General features: G+C 34.9%; 1 protein-coding gene and 1 long non-coding RNA gene across 3 annotated transcripts; one reads left to right on the top strand and one right to left on the bottom strand.

Moving 5' to 3' along the window:
• Positions 1–10: 10 nt before the first annotated feature.
• Positions 11–7,900, top strand: LOC123880563 (peptidoglycan-recognition protein LC-like). 2 transcript variants are annotated; one of them, XM_045928747.1, is made up of 5 exons: positions 11–633; positions 1,278–1,451; positions 2,837–3,031; positions 5,055–5,206; positions 7,119–7,900. In XM_045928747.1, the coding sequence occupies exons 1-5, from the start codon at positions 237–239 to the stop codon at positions 7,530–7,532; spliced, it is 1,332 nt and encodes a 443-aa protein (XP_045784703.1). In that variant the 5' UTR covers positions 11–236; the 3' UTR covers positions 7,533–7,900. The 2 variants fall into 2 exon arrangements, with proteins under 2 accessions (XP_045784703.1, XP_045784704.1); XM_045928748.1 differs by lacking the exon at positions 2,837–3,031.
• Positions 6,149–15,703, bottom strand: LOC123880590. The gene is made up of 3 exons (XR_006799287.1): positions 15,693–15,703; positions 6,565–6,571; positions 6,149–6,264 (listed from the first exon to the last, which is right to left on the bottom strand). It is a non-coding gene; the product is annotated as an uncharacterized LOC123880590 (long non-coding RNA).
• Between the last annotated feature and the right edge of the window lie 147 nt (positions 15,704–15,850).

Here is a 15,850-nt window from a genome sequence, read left to right on the forward strand (position 1 = left end):
ACATAAAAAACAAGGAACATTCAACATTGTAAATTAATAAATGAAATTTAAATTTCGGAGAGAGGGCAGAAATGTTTAGTGAATTTCAATAATTATAATATGTAGTCTTTTATTATATTGTATTTGTGATGCGATCAGAATAGTTTACATTATTTAAAATGCATGAATAGTTCCGTGGTGTAAGATGATAACAAAGATGAATTTTGGTATCGAAAATGTAAATTTATAAAAATAAAATGGCTCTAAACCTAGATAGGTCCAATTCAGGAAGAAATCTCGGCGTCCGGGTGTCGGGTGATCTAGGAGATCTTCAAGTAACCGACGCTACGAGTGACTGTGATGATAAAATTAGTGATAATGAAAAAGTTTCAAGGACTGTTAACACTGTTAACGCCATATCGAATCTTCCTCCCAATTTGATGCATAACACGGCTATACCGTCTTTTGGCCGAGTTGCAATAACAAACTCTGAGAATGTACAATTTGGCAACAACACCTATTTCAATGGACCTGTGACAATCAAGCAAATTGTTCAGAGTAAATCTGGTGTAGATAATTCTTCGTACACGAGAAGTGACGATGAGAACATTTCAGGAGGTGACCATTCTACTCGTGGAAAGGTTCAGGAGAGCTGTAAGTTGTTTGCCTTAAATCTGGCTTTAGCAAAACAAATTGCTTTCTCAAAATTGTTGTTTATTATAAATGATTATAATAATAATCATCATCATCATATCAGGATGTCCACTATTGAACATAGTCCTCTAATGAGCCCCATCATCCTTTTTATATCTGCTTTCTCATGATTTGGGCTATGTCAGTGACCTTGGTTCTCCTGGTTGCTTTAAGAACTGAATTATTTATTTTTCTGTCTCAGCCAATATGACTGGAATTTAAATTCAATCTTATGATATATTTTTTTAGTAGATATCTAGGTCATATTAGCTGTCTGCTTGCCAAATTTTAATCTGATCCATCCAGTAGATTGACCTGTCGTTCAGTCACTCTTTCCTTTTATATATTTAGAGTTTAGACTAACAAGTCCAGCAATAACATGCCAATAATGTTTGAGTGAAAGCTTATTTATTTTATTAATTAAGAACTTATTTATGCAGAAGGATCTGGGAGTCCACTGCATTATGTCCCATGAAAACTATTAGGGGTTTTATGGACCCCCTTAATTTATACCCTTGGCCTCATCACAACCTTCAGCAATGAGAAATACAACACAGAGAGATAATATATCTTTAAGTAATTATGTATTATAATTTAATTTACAGTGGACAAGAAAGAACAAATCTTAGTTTGGCACAAAATAACGTTTTCCGCAGTGTGCATCATAGTTATAGGAAGTATAATTGCTGTAGTGCTTGTGTTGCAAAATAAGAATGAGCCACAACAACAGTCCACCAATGGTTTCACACAGCCAGACTTTACCACATTGGACCCCTCTGGTGAGTCAGTTGCTTTTAGGATGTTTAAATATTAAATTTAACAGGGCTCTCTCCGTCACTTCTCCGTACAATCGTAGTTCCAATTTCATTTGAATATTAAGCAACCAAAGTCCACGAAATTTTGCAAACATATTCTAGAAACTAATATCTGTGCCTGTGGTGTTTTAGATTTTTCTAAAAATATGTAGTTTCAAAATTACAGGAGCTCAAAGCTTTGTATGTGAATTTTTAAGACCGCGTAACTTTGAAACTGAATATTTTAACAGAAATCTGAAAAAAACCACAGGCATAGATATTGGTCTCTAGAATATGTCTGTACAATTTCATGGACTTTGGTTGCTTAGTATTCAAATGAAATTGAAACTACGTTTGTATGGAGCGAGTGACGGAGAGAGCCCTCTTAAGCACAAGCCAATATCTCAATAAAAAAAGAAGTTTTTCTACTATTGGATGATGGTTATGTGACTTGTATATTCCTTTTTTTTGTGCACTGCCATTGATTTCATACTTCATAGATACACTGGATTGTGGTACTTAATCTATTTTGTTTTTGTTTTGAACTGTATGAGTTTCTATATTAAACTGCTTGAGAGGTATCTATACAGGGCCCTAAGTGTTAATCTGTAATTTTATATTAACTATACTAGCAGATAATCTTTTCACGTGTGTTAAGTGTTAACGTTAAAACTTATTCTAGACTTCAGTCTAACTTTTCAAATTATTCTAGTCTAACTTTTCAAATTAACGTAATATGTGCGTAAATATGTCATTTAGTATGAATATGTCAAATCACGACGTTATTGCAGCGTTGTCCCAAAAATGTTTGATGACCCTCCTGACGCAATGGTGAGCGATATGGTCTTACAAGTAGGAGGTTCCGGGTTCGATTCCCGGTGTGGGCAATTTGGTAATTTATTATTTCTAAATTGTCTCTGATCCAGTCTGGTGGAAGGCTTTGGCTATAGTTAGTTACCACCCTACCGGCCAAGCTGTGACGCCAAGTGTTTAGTGTTTCAGTACGATACTGCATAAAACCAGTAATTGAAACGGCCATACCATCAAATGAGATCGCAGTCTAGGCTAACTTGTATCTGAATAAAAAAAATCATACTAAATGTCATATTTAAGGACATTGCCCATGGGAACTTGTACAGTCACTTGTATCTTGAACGCAATTTAAGAATCGCAACAACGATACAGAATCGTTGGCAGAGGGCCAGCGCTACGCTACTTTTTGTAGCTTTATCAAGTCGCGGTGAGCGCGGTACCTTACCCAGTGTTAACGTTAACTTGAAAATTATACTTAGGACTCATATCAACATTTTGCTCTTACTATGCAAGTGCTGTGTTTAATATTATTAAATATATGGTTGTATTTATTTCAGCTGATACTCCGGTGGTGGGATTCTGTTATGAAAGTTTTCAAGTCATTATTCTATCGATTGTCGTGTTGCCATTAGCGTTTGTGTTAATTTTTTATTCATTACTAACAAAGGAATCCATCGGTAATAATGCTATAAGGAAGCACACGGTTCATGAGAATTGCATGGATAAATACTGCATGCAATGCAACGCCGAAGGTACGATATCAAAAACTGCTTAGCAAAGCGACGATAAGTTGTTCCCACCAAATCAGCAGGTTGATTCGCAGTATTCACTGCAAATGTTGATGTAGTCACCGTTGTATAATGGTTGCAAGTCAAAATTTCTTTATGTGACTTAATAACGGCGATCACACACTTCTATTACTTGACATCCTGAAACAAGTAGGAACAACACCTAAGAAGGGTGCATTTATATTGCTCACTGGAAAACATTTTAAAGATAGCTAGCTTTTGCCCGTGTCTTCGTCAATGCGGATCGAGATTAATAATGAGTTATTTTATTTGTCAGTATAATTATTGTAAGAACTTCATTAAAAATAAATAAAATTTCGCAAGTTAGGATAGGATTTCTAAAATCCCGCGTCATTCATTGATTTTCTGGGATTAGATAGCATTTGTGTTAATTTAGGGTATAAGCTATATCCAATCCAAATAGCCAAAGTGGTCATTTAAAACTCAAAATATTTTTATTCAATTAAACTTTCGAATCGTCAAATGCACCTATATACCACCGTGGCATACATTGTGGCGTCAATTAGTAACAAACATCCAAAACGTTCACATCACACTATTAATATTATAAAGGAGAAAGTTTGTATGTGTGTGTGTGTATGTTTGTTACTCCTTCACGCAAAATCTACTGGACGGATTGGACTGAAATTTAGAATGGAGATAGATTATACCCTGGATTAGCACATAGGTTACTTTTTATCCTGGAAAATTAAAGAGTTCCCACAGGAATTTTAAAAAACCTACATCCACGCGAAGTCGCGGGTGTCAGCTAGTTTATAATATTAGTAAGATTTGTAGGACGTACTCGTATATATGTAGATTTGGTCGTGGCTATCCACTTTGTACTTCAGTTGTGTGAATATATTTTATGTAAGTTTCTTTTTTTTTTTCTGAAAACACCACCCAAACTAATATATATATGACTTGTGTTTTCTTTATCTAGCGTTGCATGAAATGTTTGCTCTAAGATATTATAGATTAGGTTTCTTATATCTCGATATTACGACTCAACGTTGACCTGAAAAATTGTCATATGAACCAGTTTTGCCTGGTTCATATTATATTTTGTCTTTTTTCGTATATATGTGTTTATCAAGTTCTGTCATCAAGTATGGTTGCGGATTAGATGGCAAACGCCTGGATTTTTGCCTAGACTAGATCTAGTTTCATTTAATATAATGTAGGAATATGAAATTTTCTATAAAATTTCATTGAATTCATTGGTTAATATTCAAATTAAACTACGTTTGTATAGATAATGCCGGGTAGCGCTCTGTGGAAATGTCTCTTAACGCTTAACCAAACTAAATTTTGTGTCAGTTTATCTTCAAATGAAGGTTAAATGTCATACAGCGAATAATGATTACGAAAGACTGCCGCTCTTTGAAAAAAATAACTGCAACAAAATAACATAAAAACTTCTATTTACTTTATTTGTGGATTGATAGCATGGGGTTATGTGGTACATGGTCCTCTTACGTAGCCGTCTAACATTTTTTGCTAGGGAATATTATAATTTAAATTATGTATAGAAAGTTTTACTGGTAGTGATAACTTTTAGTAAATAAATGTAGTTTACGTTTAAATTACTCCTTTTACCGGTTTATCTTAATTCAGAAGAAACCAAGCCCATTCAAACCATGGTAGGTACTTAATAATACGGTTGCACGTAAAAATTGAACTAATCTTTAAAAATTATTCACCTTTCGAGTGCGATCCTACCTGGTGACGATGGAGAATTTTTATACCTCTAATCAATTTCTACGTGGCATCCTACTAGGATGATAAACCGCTTGGTGGTCTTTGGCGGTCTTTGCTGGTCTCCCACCCGAAGAGACTAGAGCCAATTGAGAAACAAAATTCTCGAATACGTCTTACGAATCTCGAAGTTTAATTGTCTACTTAAACATCATACGGCTTACCACAGCATCAGGGTGGTCGTCAAAACTCGTTAATTGCATGTGATTGTAAGTTTGTTATTTTTCAGGGGATCCCTTACTAATTGCCCCGGACCATTTGAGAATAGTGTCCCGGACAGATTGGTTGGCACAACCCGTTGAGGGAGAACTGGACAAACTGGTTCAACCAGTCCCTTGGGTTATCATTACACACACGGCCACGGAGAACTGCCATACGCAGGTTAGTTGAGTATTATAGAAATTACTACCCATATTACAAGTGTAAATTGAAAATTTGTAACACCCCTGAGCAGTGAAGGTTACAGTAACTAGAAAAGAGCTGATAACTTTCAAACGGCTGAACCAATTTTCTTCGATTATAGCTAAGAACACTCTCGATCAAGCCACGTTTCAAACAAAAAAAAACAAAATTAAAATCGGTTCATTCGTTTAGGAGCTACGATGCCACAGACAGATACACAGATACACACGTCAAACTTATAACACCTCTCTTTTTGGGTCGGGGGTTAATAAATGTGCGAAAGTGTCTCAATCACGCTGCAGCAGAATCACGAATGAACGTGGTTTTTAGCGTGGATTTTGTTAAAGACCTGGACCTGAAATATCATCTAACATTTGAAACAAATTCGGTCTGTGTAAAAATTTATTGAAGCATAATAAAAGCTAAATGTTATTATCATATCACGTGAATTTAGTAATTTGTTGAATCATATTTTATATGTACCAATATATTAGGGGAATCCGCAAAATAAGTTGTGTTATCAAAATTTACAATTTCAAAACTCCAGGGCTATCATAGAATTAAACATACTGCTCTGCAGATATGCAAATATCGACCTTATCCAATGCAAATAGAGTTTCTTCGCTCGCCCCGTTTGCAGTTCTATATGTGCTGGCCCTTATTAGGGAAATCCTTCCGCTGCGTGTGTTGCCCCCGCAGCGTGATTCATAGTTTGAGGTAATTATTTGATAAAATTTTCGTCAGTTAGTATGACGTATTAACATTGAATGTTTATATCAGATAAATAGGTACATTACAAACAAAATAACACCAATAAGATCAATAATTATTACGCATCGCACTTGTAATCACTCTTCTTTTGAAGCATCTATCGAAAGTTGGCGATCATATTGGCAACTTGAACTTTCTCCTTTGTCGTTACGCTCTTGACAAAGCAGTCGTGGTTGTCACTGCAGTGCACGCTTAACAATGCGCCTCCATTCCACTCTGATGGCTGCCTTCCTTGTGCATTCTTACAAGGGGACGTCCATCGCAGCCTCTCTCGGTCTTTGATCTCATGGATGATCCACCACGCCCTCTACTTTTCTTGAACTACTACACGTTCAATGGAGACATCGTCGCGTCTAGATACGTGACCAAGGAAACTGAGAATGCGAGTCCGTACAGCAGAAGACAGACGATGCTTGATGAGTTCTTCGAGAGTGGACTTGTTGGTTCGAAATTAAGTCCAAGATGTTTTCAACATTCTTCTCCAGCACCACATCCTGAGAGCATCTACTTAAAGCAATTTTATATAGCGATCGGTAGTTATTATATTGAACCATTGGCGCACACACCACCACTCTTGTATATTTCTTGCAATTCACGAGTGTGCGTGAACTTTACTTGTGGTTACGTCGTGCTCAAGCACATTGCGTAAGTGTGCGTGCCTGTCAAACCAATAAGTTGCAAGCAAGCGCTTGCAAGCGCACACATTTACTTTACTTATATCGATACGACTTAAACATAAGTATGAACCACATGCACTCATGAAATGCAAGAACTATAATCATAATCGTTTTCAATTTATGACGACGATTGCGATTGCCGTTGGTTCATCAAGTTGAGCGTTCAATGTTACGTCTGGAATTAAAGTTATGATGATTACAAGTTCGCCGCTCTATTGCGCCCCAAATTTTATATTCTGGATGCATGGCATTATTATCGCTTAATGTAATCAACCTTTTTTCAGTTAAATGTTTAAGGTTGTGATTTGTCATAGGGATAAAGTTTTCCGTATAATTTTTTAACATCAAATTGAATGTCGTGCAATATTAAGTTACTACTTCTAAAAATTTTACATCCTAAATATGTATTATGAAGTTCATTAAGTGCCTGCATCTTGTTTCAGAGTCAATGCGTTCTCCGAGTGCGGTTAATACAGACATTTCACATCGAATCAAAAGGATGGTATGACATCGGATACAACTTTCTGATCGGAGGCGACGGCTCCGTCTACTTCGGTCGAGGCTGGGACTATCAGGGTGCTCATACTAAGGGATACAACAAGTACAGTATAGGCATAGCCTTCATAGGCACATTCAACAACGACCCTCCACCGAAACAGCAAGTCGAGGCTTGTCAGAAAATTATCAGACAGGGTGTTCAACTGGGCAAGTTACGAAAGGACTACAAACTCTTTGTTCACAGACAGTTGATGTCCACTTTAAGTCCTGGCGATAAAGTTATCGATATTGTCAAAGAGTGGCCGCATTACGTAAGCAATTTCACTGATATTGAATCTTTGATACCTAAGATATCTTGAAGCGTTCCCTATCAAAGCTGCTCCAAAGAAATTATTACATTCCAGCATCTTCCGCGCTATTTGTATCTTTATAAATAGAGTAGATAAGCACGCTATGCTTTATTTCTGGCATTTTCCATGCATCCAGCTATAGTCTAGCAACAGTATAGAAGATATATTATAACTCGATGCTATTTGTTGAAAGGATATAGAACAGTATTGATGCGTGCGCAGCACTATACTTTACCCTTGGAGAAAAGTTACGAATAGTGTAGGACTGTCAAAAAAGTACTCCTCTGTACTATTATATCCAATGAAAAAAGTTTGTAAGGAAAACATAGCTCGTTTGTGATTGATTAGTCAATGACGTTTTGTCTTTGTCATTTGTATGGGATTACGTAACAGAGAGAGCCCTATATTAACTTCTCTGCGTGGATACAGTATATGTAATTTTTAGAAAATCATTGAAGATAGCGTTACCGGTCCCAACATTTATTTATCAATGTATCGCTTAAATAAATAAAACTTCTTTGAGCCTAACTCAAAAATATTTTTCGGATGGAAGCTACGTTTGCGTTACGAGTACAAACAGAATAGCTGTTTTGAATCTTTCAAGTTTATCGAAGTCTAAAAGTATCAAGAAGTTAGTGCCATAGATTATAAGCTCTATTTTTAATTGCAATAGGCAACGCATAACTGAGTAAGTTCCTGGCGTAATGGGGCGGTGCGGGAGGTGTTTGATGAGTGATGACGTGACGTGAGAGCTCAGTGATTCGTCAACTTTTGACAACTGTCACTCTCCCGCACAGCTCCACTATAGATCGTTTCAACGTACAGTTCCTATGGCGTTATGTTGGCTCCCCTATCTGTTTAAGTCATTGGCACCATATTTGCATAAGAAGACGCAGATTTTGTTTATTTTCATTTGAATTTAATGAATAAATGAATTGAAAATCAAATAATAATGAACAAAATATGCGTCTTCTCATGCAAATATGGTGCCAATGACCACCCAATTATTTAGACAGATAGGGCAGCCAACATAACTCCATAGGAACTATCGTTGAAACGATCTATACCGCAGGAGCATCAGTTATGCGCTATGCCTATAGATAATATGATAAGTTACACATCAGAATGTTACCTAAAGAATGTGCTAAATATGTCAAAGCATTTATAGTCATATTAAGTTTGTATTGTGTAATATTTGTCGAATATGTAAAATATAATATAAATTAATGCGCATATTATAAGCGTGTTGCAAATAAATATATAGGTGAAACTTTTTGTAAACCGAATTTTTCTTCAATATGGCGTTTCATCACGTTCAAGAATCTCTTCAAATTGTGTGCTCTTCTTCCAGATTTTAAATTCTTAATGTTATATTCGAGGCGTGATATTTTTTCTTGTGATATACCTCGGATTTTCGTTTTTAGCTCCATAAATAAAACATAAAATAGGTTTTTTTTCTGAATGAATGAAGGAATGAAATATTTTTTACTAGATACTTTAAAAAAAATATATAAAGCTAACACAAAATTGAAGTACAATTATACAATTATTATATACAACTACAACCACTATTAATTACTAGCTCATCCCTGCGACAAACCCCTACTTTACTCCCTTGTGGCTTGAATTTTCAAAAATCCTTTATTAGCTATTAGATGGCTACGTCATAATAGCTATCGGTATGCCTAATTTCAGCCCGGTCCGTCGATTTTTCTGTTCTGATAGATCAAATAAATTTTCCTTTTATTTATTTAGATTACCTGTTAGTAGTACAACTATTGTTTCGAAGATTTATGTTATGGCTTTTGTCAATAATATATTAACGTTTTAATTTACATAAAGGACATCGCGCATGCGTGGTGTTTACTTGTAGTAAAATATGGTTCTAATGTTTGTAGGCGTTGACTGGGTCAGATCGATATATGCAACCGAAACCCCGATCAATAAATTCTACGATTTCCGTTGCATTTGGGCTTTATTTTCTGATAATTTTATTTAATTTTTTGTTTAACATATTATACACGAAGTTTATAAAATTGAAGAGTTTTTATAGCTGTATTATCTGGTGATCCGGTCTTTGCCTTCACACAGATATGTATTTTTATAATCAATAAGTTATATTTCATGAGTATCTATAAAATGAATAGTTAAAAGCTTTTGTTTGAATTATACTTTGTATATTTAATTACCATTTTTTAATCTGTATTTTAAATTTATTTGTGTGTTTTATTTTTTGTAAGCATTACTTGTTATAAAATTTGTAAGTAATTAATAATTATAACAACTTTGTTAATAATGTGATTTGCTATGACAGCGACCATAATCCGTAATCTGTGCCATCTAGTGCAGTGACATTTAAAATTTTCCATCCCTATTTTGTTTCAAAGAAAAAATGAGAAAGAGATACCTAAGTTCCATAGTACCGATGCATAATTCAGTATCTAGGTTTTGCTCGCGTATGCAGTAACTGAATGCAGTTTGAACTAGTGCGTCCAGATGATTTATGACATTAAATGTGATTCATTTACTGTAGCCTAGTGAAAGTCAAAAATTGCGGACGAAATGAATCTGCATTTGTATTATCAGGTAATGCTTTTTCTGTATTCTTCGTCTGTATTTTTAAATAATGAATAAAGTGAAATAATGCCGAATTTATCGTGATTCAAAACTTGTAACTATGTTAGTTTTTTGAAACACAAATCAGTTCTTAATGACGTATTTTGCAATACAAAATCGCTTCCATTAATTACGCTTTGAAATGTATTAAGTCAAGATTTTATTAATAAAATAAATGAATGGCTGAATACTTTTTAAAGTTCGTGCATTTATTCATAAGTTATATACTTAGAATGTTTTGTTTAAAAACATGGTTTTGTAGTTTCTCATGAATTTATTGTTGCTAGATTTTTCATTTGCAAGTTTTGTAATAAGAAATCAATTTATCATCTTTAATAGATTATTTCTATAAGTTCATAAGTTTTAAGGATAATAGCAAGTTTGCATTTGAGATTTCTCAGGTTGGTAAATCTGTTACTTTACAAGTAATAAGATCTTCCACTTAAACCTCGTTATTAATTTTTACTATTGTTGCGTCTAAAAAAATTTATGATAAAAGTTGATGGTACCAAACTGTTGTTACTTTTACCCGACTGTAAGACGCAAAAGACTTTTTTATGTCTTTCTGATATTATATAAGATTTTAATGTTAGTATCGTATTATAACAGTAATAAATGCAACTAACTAGGTATAACTTGGAAAAAAAGAAACCAATCGGGTATAAGTTTTTGAAAATTATGACATTTATAATTTATTCTTCTTTTGCGACGTAAAAGGGAAGAAATTACAGAAAACACTTGCACTTTTATTACTTAGTTTTTCAAGAGATTATTATTTAAACAGTATAGAATATAAACTCACACTAATAGATTGAAATCAGCACTCACTTATATAATATTATATACATATCAGTGGAAATCAAGCATCAGTTATTGTTACGTAATAGTCTGTCATAAAAACAATTTCCATACGCGGACCAAGGGTACCAGCAACACGTGAGATTCAAGCGTTGCCATTAACAGTAACAAGTGGTGAGGCGAGACGTGAAGAATATTGTGTAAATGAGCGGTTAGGGACAATATAGACAAAAGAGTATTTTTTTAGAGGCCTTTATTTTTAAGAACATAAGTAATGTGTGTTCGTTATAAATGTTGATTAGTTTTCACTTTGAATGTAAAATTTTAGGTGATTAAATATTAAATTTGTGGTGCTACGTTAAAATTATTATAGTGTAGATGATATAATATATACTTAAATGAATTGTTACCTATTATACCTACGTTTCAGATAAGTTGTTCACGTGTAACTATGTTATACAATCATGTAAAAATGTTTTCCAGGGTTTCATACCAAAATCACCCAAAACCGTGATTACGGCTTCGTTTGGTATAGACCCAACTTATATAAATAAACCTTTGTTAAAATATCGAATCAACATATCTGAATGCGAAGTATTTATTTAGCGAAATTATTATTTAGACCAAAAATTATTAAGTAATCGTACTGACCTGAAAATATGAGCTCAAAAATTGTGTACGAGTAATATAGTATATAATATTATATTTTATAATCTATTTTGTTATATTTTTTTTATTTTTTTTTAAGTTATGTCATAACATTTGTAGATAAAAATGTAAAGTGTAGAGCTATATTTACCATAGAAAAATGAATAAAGAAGTGCCACAATATGAAATCATCTTTTTTTTCCGAAAAATGCACCTGTGTAACATCATCAAACTAATCCGAACTGCGAATTGATCAACGATCAACTATGGGAGCTTATAGACTAAGAGCCCGGGAGGGCCAGACCTTCGTTATTTTATAAAAACTGTAAGTTCTTCTGCGTATTGTTTCCAACAGAAAGTAAAACTTTAAGGGCGTTTGACGTCTTTAAACTTTGATGTAATATTTTTGACACGTTTGTTTGTTGTATAACGAAGGTCCATCCATCGCAGGCCTTATTTCTGTGTAGGGTTACTCTTAGTATGTAATTTTCTTATCAATAAGTAATTACTGAACAGATTTAATCATTTAGTAAACCTTAATTACTGTTGACTGTGAAGCGAAAATTATAAATGAATTATTTATTCATGCTTTGTGAATTTAATTAGGTAGGTATTCTGTGATGGTTTGTTGAAATTAATGATATTGCTTTATATTCATGCTTATACCTCAGTGGAGCTAAATTTAATCGGTCACTAGGTATAGTGACCGATTATAGTGACCACGGAAGTGGGAATCAGTTTGACAGTGCCTAAAAATATAATTATTATCCCTGTTATAGGCAGGTTACATATTATTTGAAAAAAAAAAAACTAAAACGACCTCAAGTGGCAGATCTTATTTATTTTAGCCTTTGTAGCGTAAGTCGACATTGCTGTATTTTTTCTTGCAGGCGCCTATAAAATATAATAATGATAAACAAAGGAGTAACTAAGTACTATTAAATAACAGGCCAAAATTGAACTTTGAAGATAGGCGTCTCATATACCTATGGAACTGTAAATGAACTTTTTAGCAGAGTTTTACGTATCGATTAAAAATGATCCAACAAATTCTCAGAAGTCGTTAAAAATCTTATGTAAGGTTTATTATACATTTGTAAATACATAATATGCACTTACTACGAACTAAATGTGTACCACCTGACTGAGGCAGTTCATGGAGCCCCTGAGCGGTGCCGCTGAGTCATGCTACATAGAAATCGCTGTACCATGCCTCACGATGTGGTACGATGTCGTGCGGCGCCGCACCGCACGCGGCTGGGAGGAGTGGTGCGGCGCCGCACGCCATACATTTTGCCAGAGCGGCAACGCGGTGCCCGTGTGGCATCCAAAACTCAAATCCAGAGCGGTGTGGCGCTGCACTCTGCAGCGCACCGGAAACGCATCGTATACTCTCGTACAAAACCGTATACCTAGCTAGATATATTCTGAAATTAACTATGTATACCTATAGGTACAACTATGTTAGCTATTCATAAATTATAGTATGGGCAGGTTATCTATGGGGTTAATTGAACTATTAGATTTTTAATTGCAGGGTCGTACTAACGTGCCACCCATTTTACCCGTTCCTGACATATCTGTTCGATCTAGCGGTAATTAGCGTCGTGTGAAGTGTTGGGTTGTTACTGGGCAAACGTATTTAGGGTTGACACTAGACACTTTGTTTCAAGCAATTAATAATACTTATCATGATCAATCCATTGCCGTCAAGCTCCTTTCGGAGCTATGTGCGTTTTTAAGCAAGTAATAATATCACTTGCTTTAACAATCAAGGAAAACATCGTGAAGAAACCTGCATGCGTGAGAGTTCTTCATAAAGTTCTCAAAGGTGTTTAAAGTCTGCCAATCGGCACTAGGCTAGCGTGAATACTTCTCATTCTGGGAGGAGAACCGTACTCAGTAGTGAGCCGGCGATGGGTTGATATGATGATGCTGATGCTGTCTTACAAAAATGTCAGGATGTGGACAAGTAAATTCCTCACCAAAAAATCCAGTACATCATTCATGCCCACCCAGCACCTATGTCTGCGAGCAGAGATGTAAGTAGGTACGAGGAAGCAGTCTAATCCAACTTCTAAGTTATGCTTCTTTAGAACAAAATCCAAAGTTGATCCTTTCAGATATTACGAATGGTTCTTCCTTATCGATCTCTTGATTGACGCGAACATAGGTAAACATTTTTATTTTTTTGCAATAGAATAGAATAGAATAGATTTTTATTCAAATAAACTTTTACAAGTGGTATTGAATCGTCAAATAATTTACCACTGGTTCGGAATGCCGTTCCTACCGAGAAGAACCAGCAAGAAACTCGGCGGTTGCTCTTTTCAATTGTTCAATTTACAATAATATACTCGTACCTAGTCGAAGTTTGCTAACATTTCTGTGGTGGTCGAACTGAATTGCTTGCTAGCTTTGATTTCACGGGTGGTAACCCTAACATAAAAAATTATAACACCTATTGTTTTTATATTCTAAATAATTATTCGATACTTAGTTCAGATTTTTCGTGCGTTCCAGTCACAGTGAAGGCGCAAACAGTTTATTGTTTTGATGTGTCGAGTTCGAGACGCGAGTACGCGATCAGGCTCAATAGGTATATCTATATAGCACATAAAGTTGATTTCAAACTACGAAATATAATATAATATATAAATATCGCTGACCCTACCTTTTAAATGTCACTGTTCACACTTAGATAGTTGATAACTAAAAACTTTTTGGACTCTACATTACTTTCTATACAACACTAGCAAACCCGGCGAACTCCGTTTCGCCACCAGATGGCTTCGTTTTATGTAACATTTCGTTTGGTGATTAAAAGAAGAAGAAAAATTTTTTTTTGTTTTATATTTGAAAAGGAAAAATTTGTCACATGAAATTAACTGAGCAGAGTACAATGATTAGCTGTCAAACAATGTATCACGCACCGGCGCCATCTACTTAAAATATTGGTTTGTATTACATGCTTTAAAAAAATATTTTCACGCTTTTCTCTTGAAATTTTTCCTGAATTTTCTTTGCTATAAACCACACGGAGCCCGAGACCTTTCCAACGAATGCAAAACCGTGGAAATCGGTTCGTGCGTTATGGAGTTATAGCGTCAGGAAGGAAAACCCGACTTATTTTTATATAGTAAATAAAAAATAAAGAAGATTACTGCCCGGCTAATTCATAGGAATGTAATGACTTAGATTACCTTTAGAATAACAGGTCAGTAATAAGGCATTCTGGAGCGAGTGGTGTGAAAAATACTTTTAAATGTTGTTCACATTTAAAAGTATGGTGAGCGATATTTATATATTATATTTCGGTAGTTTGAAGGCAACTTTATTATTATAGAAATAAATCGTGCGTAGGGTGGCCAATTTTTTGTACATAAAAGAAAGTACATACATACCTACTTGTGAAAGAAAACTAATCAGTTTTTTTTTTAATATTTTGAATAGGTTCATAATATTTCTTAGTGTATCTTGCGTACCTTTAGTACTATTTTTTTCGAAAGATTCGTAAGCCTCACCACATTATTATGTACCAATAATATTTATCAGTGCCGGTGAAAACAGTATTTTTTATATTACTAGCTGATGCCCGCAGCTTCGCCCGCGTGGTTTGAAATCCCGTGGGAACTTTTGATTTTCCAGGACAAAAGTAGCCTATCCGTAATAGCCCGTCACGGGGATGCAACGTGTTTCTGTACCGCGTAAAAACATTTACACGGATGATCCTTTAATAATCCCGAGGGATCACCAGGATTTAGGAATGCAATTCCTTACAGCATCAGGGTTGAGGAGTTGGGTCCTCGAAGTCAACGACAAAGTCTTTACTTGGTATAGATACCTTCAATATCAATCAATTTATAACCGACAGTTTCTAAATCCCATCAGTATTGATGGTGAGGTCCCCTGCAGCATCAGGATTGAGGAGATGGAATGCATTTTTTTATGAAACAATGTCACAAAGTTCCTCTATTGATAAAAAAAAATTACGCAAATCTGTTCAGAAATCTCGGAGATTTCGGTGTACATAGGCAGAAAAACACAACTCACTTTTTGAAAGTCGGTTAAAAAAGTAACCTATGTACACCCTGGTCAATCCTCTACTTGTCTGTGAAAATCCCGTCAAAATCGGTTCAGCCGTTCCGAAGATTAGCCTTTTCAAACAGACAGACAGACAGACAAAAATTTAAAAAACGTGTGATTCAGTATTGGTATCGTTCAAATAACCATATGAGCTTAATATGAGGTAATTATTTCGAAAT

This window comes from Maniola jurtina, chromosome Z (genome assembly GCF_905333055.1).
Source record: "Maniola jurtina chromosome Z, ilManJurt1.1, whole genome shotgun sequence".
In the NCBI taxonomy this organism is placed as follows: Eukaryota; Metazoa; Arthropoda; class Insecta; order Lepidoptera; family Nymphalidae; genus Maniola; species Maniola jurtina.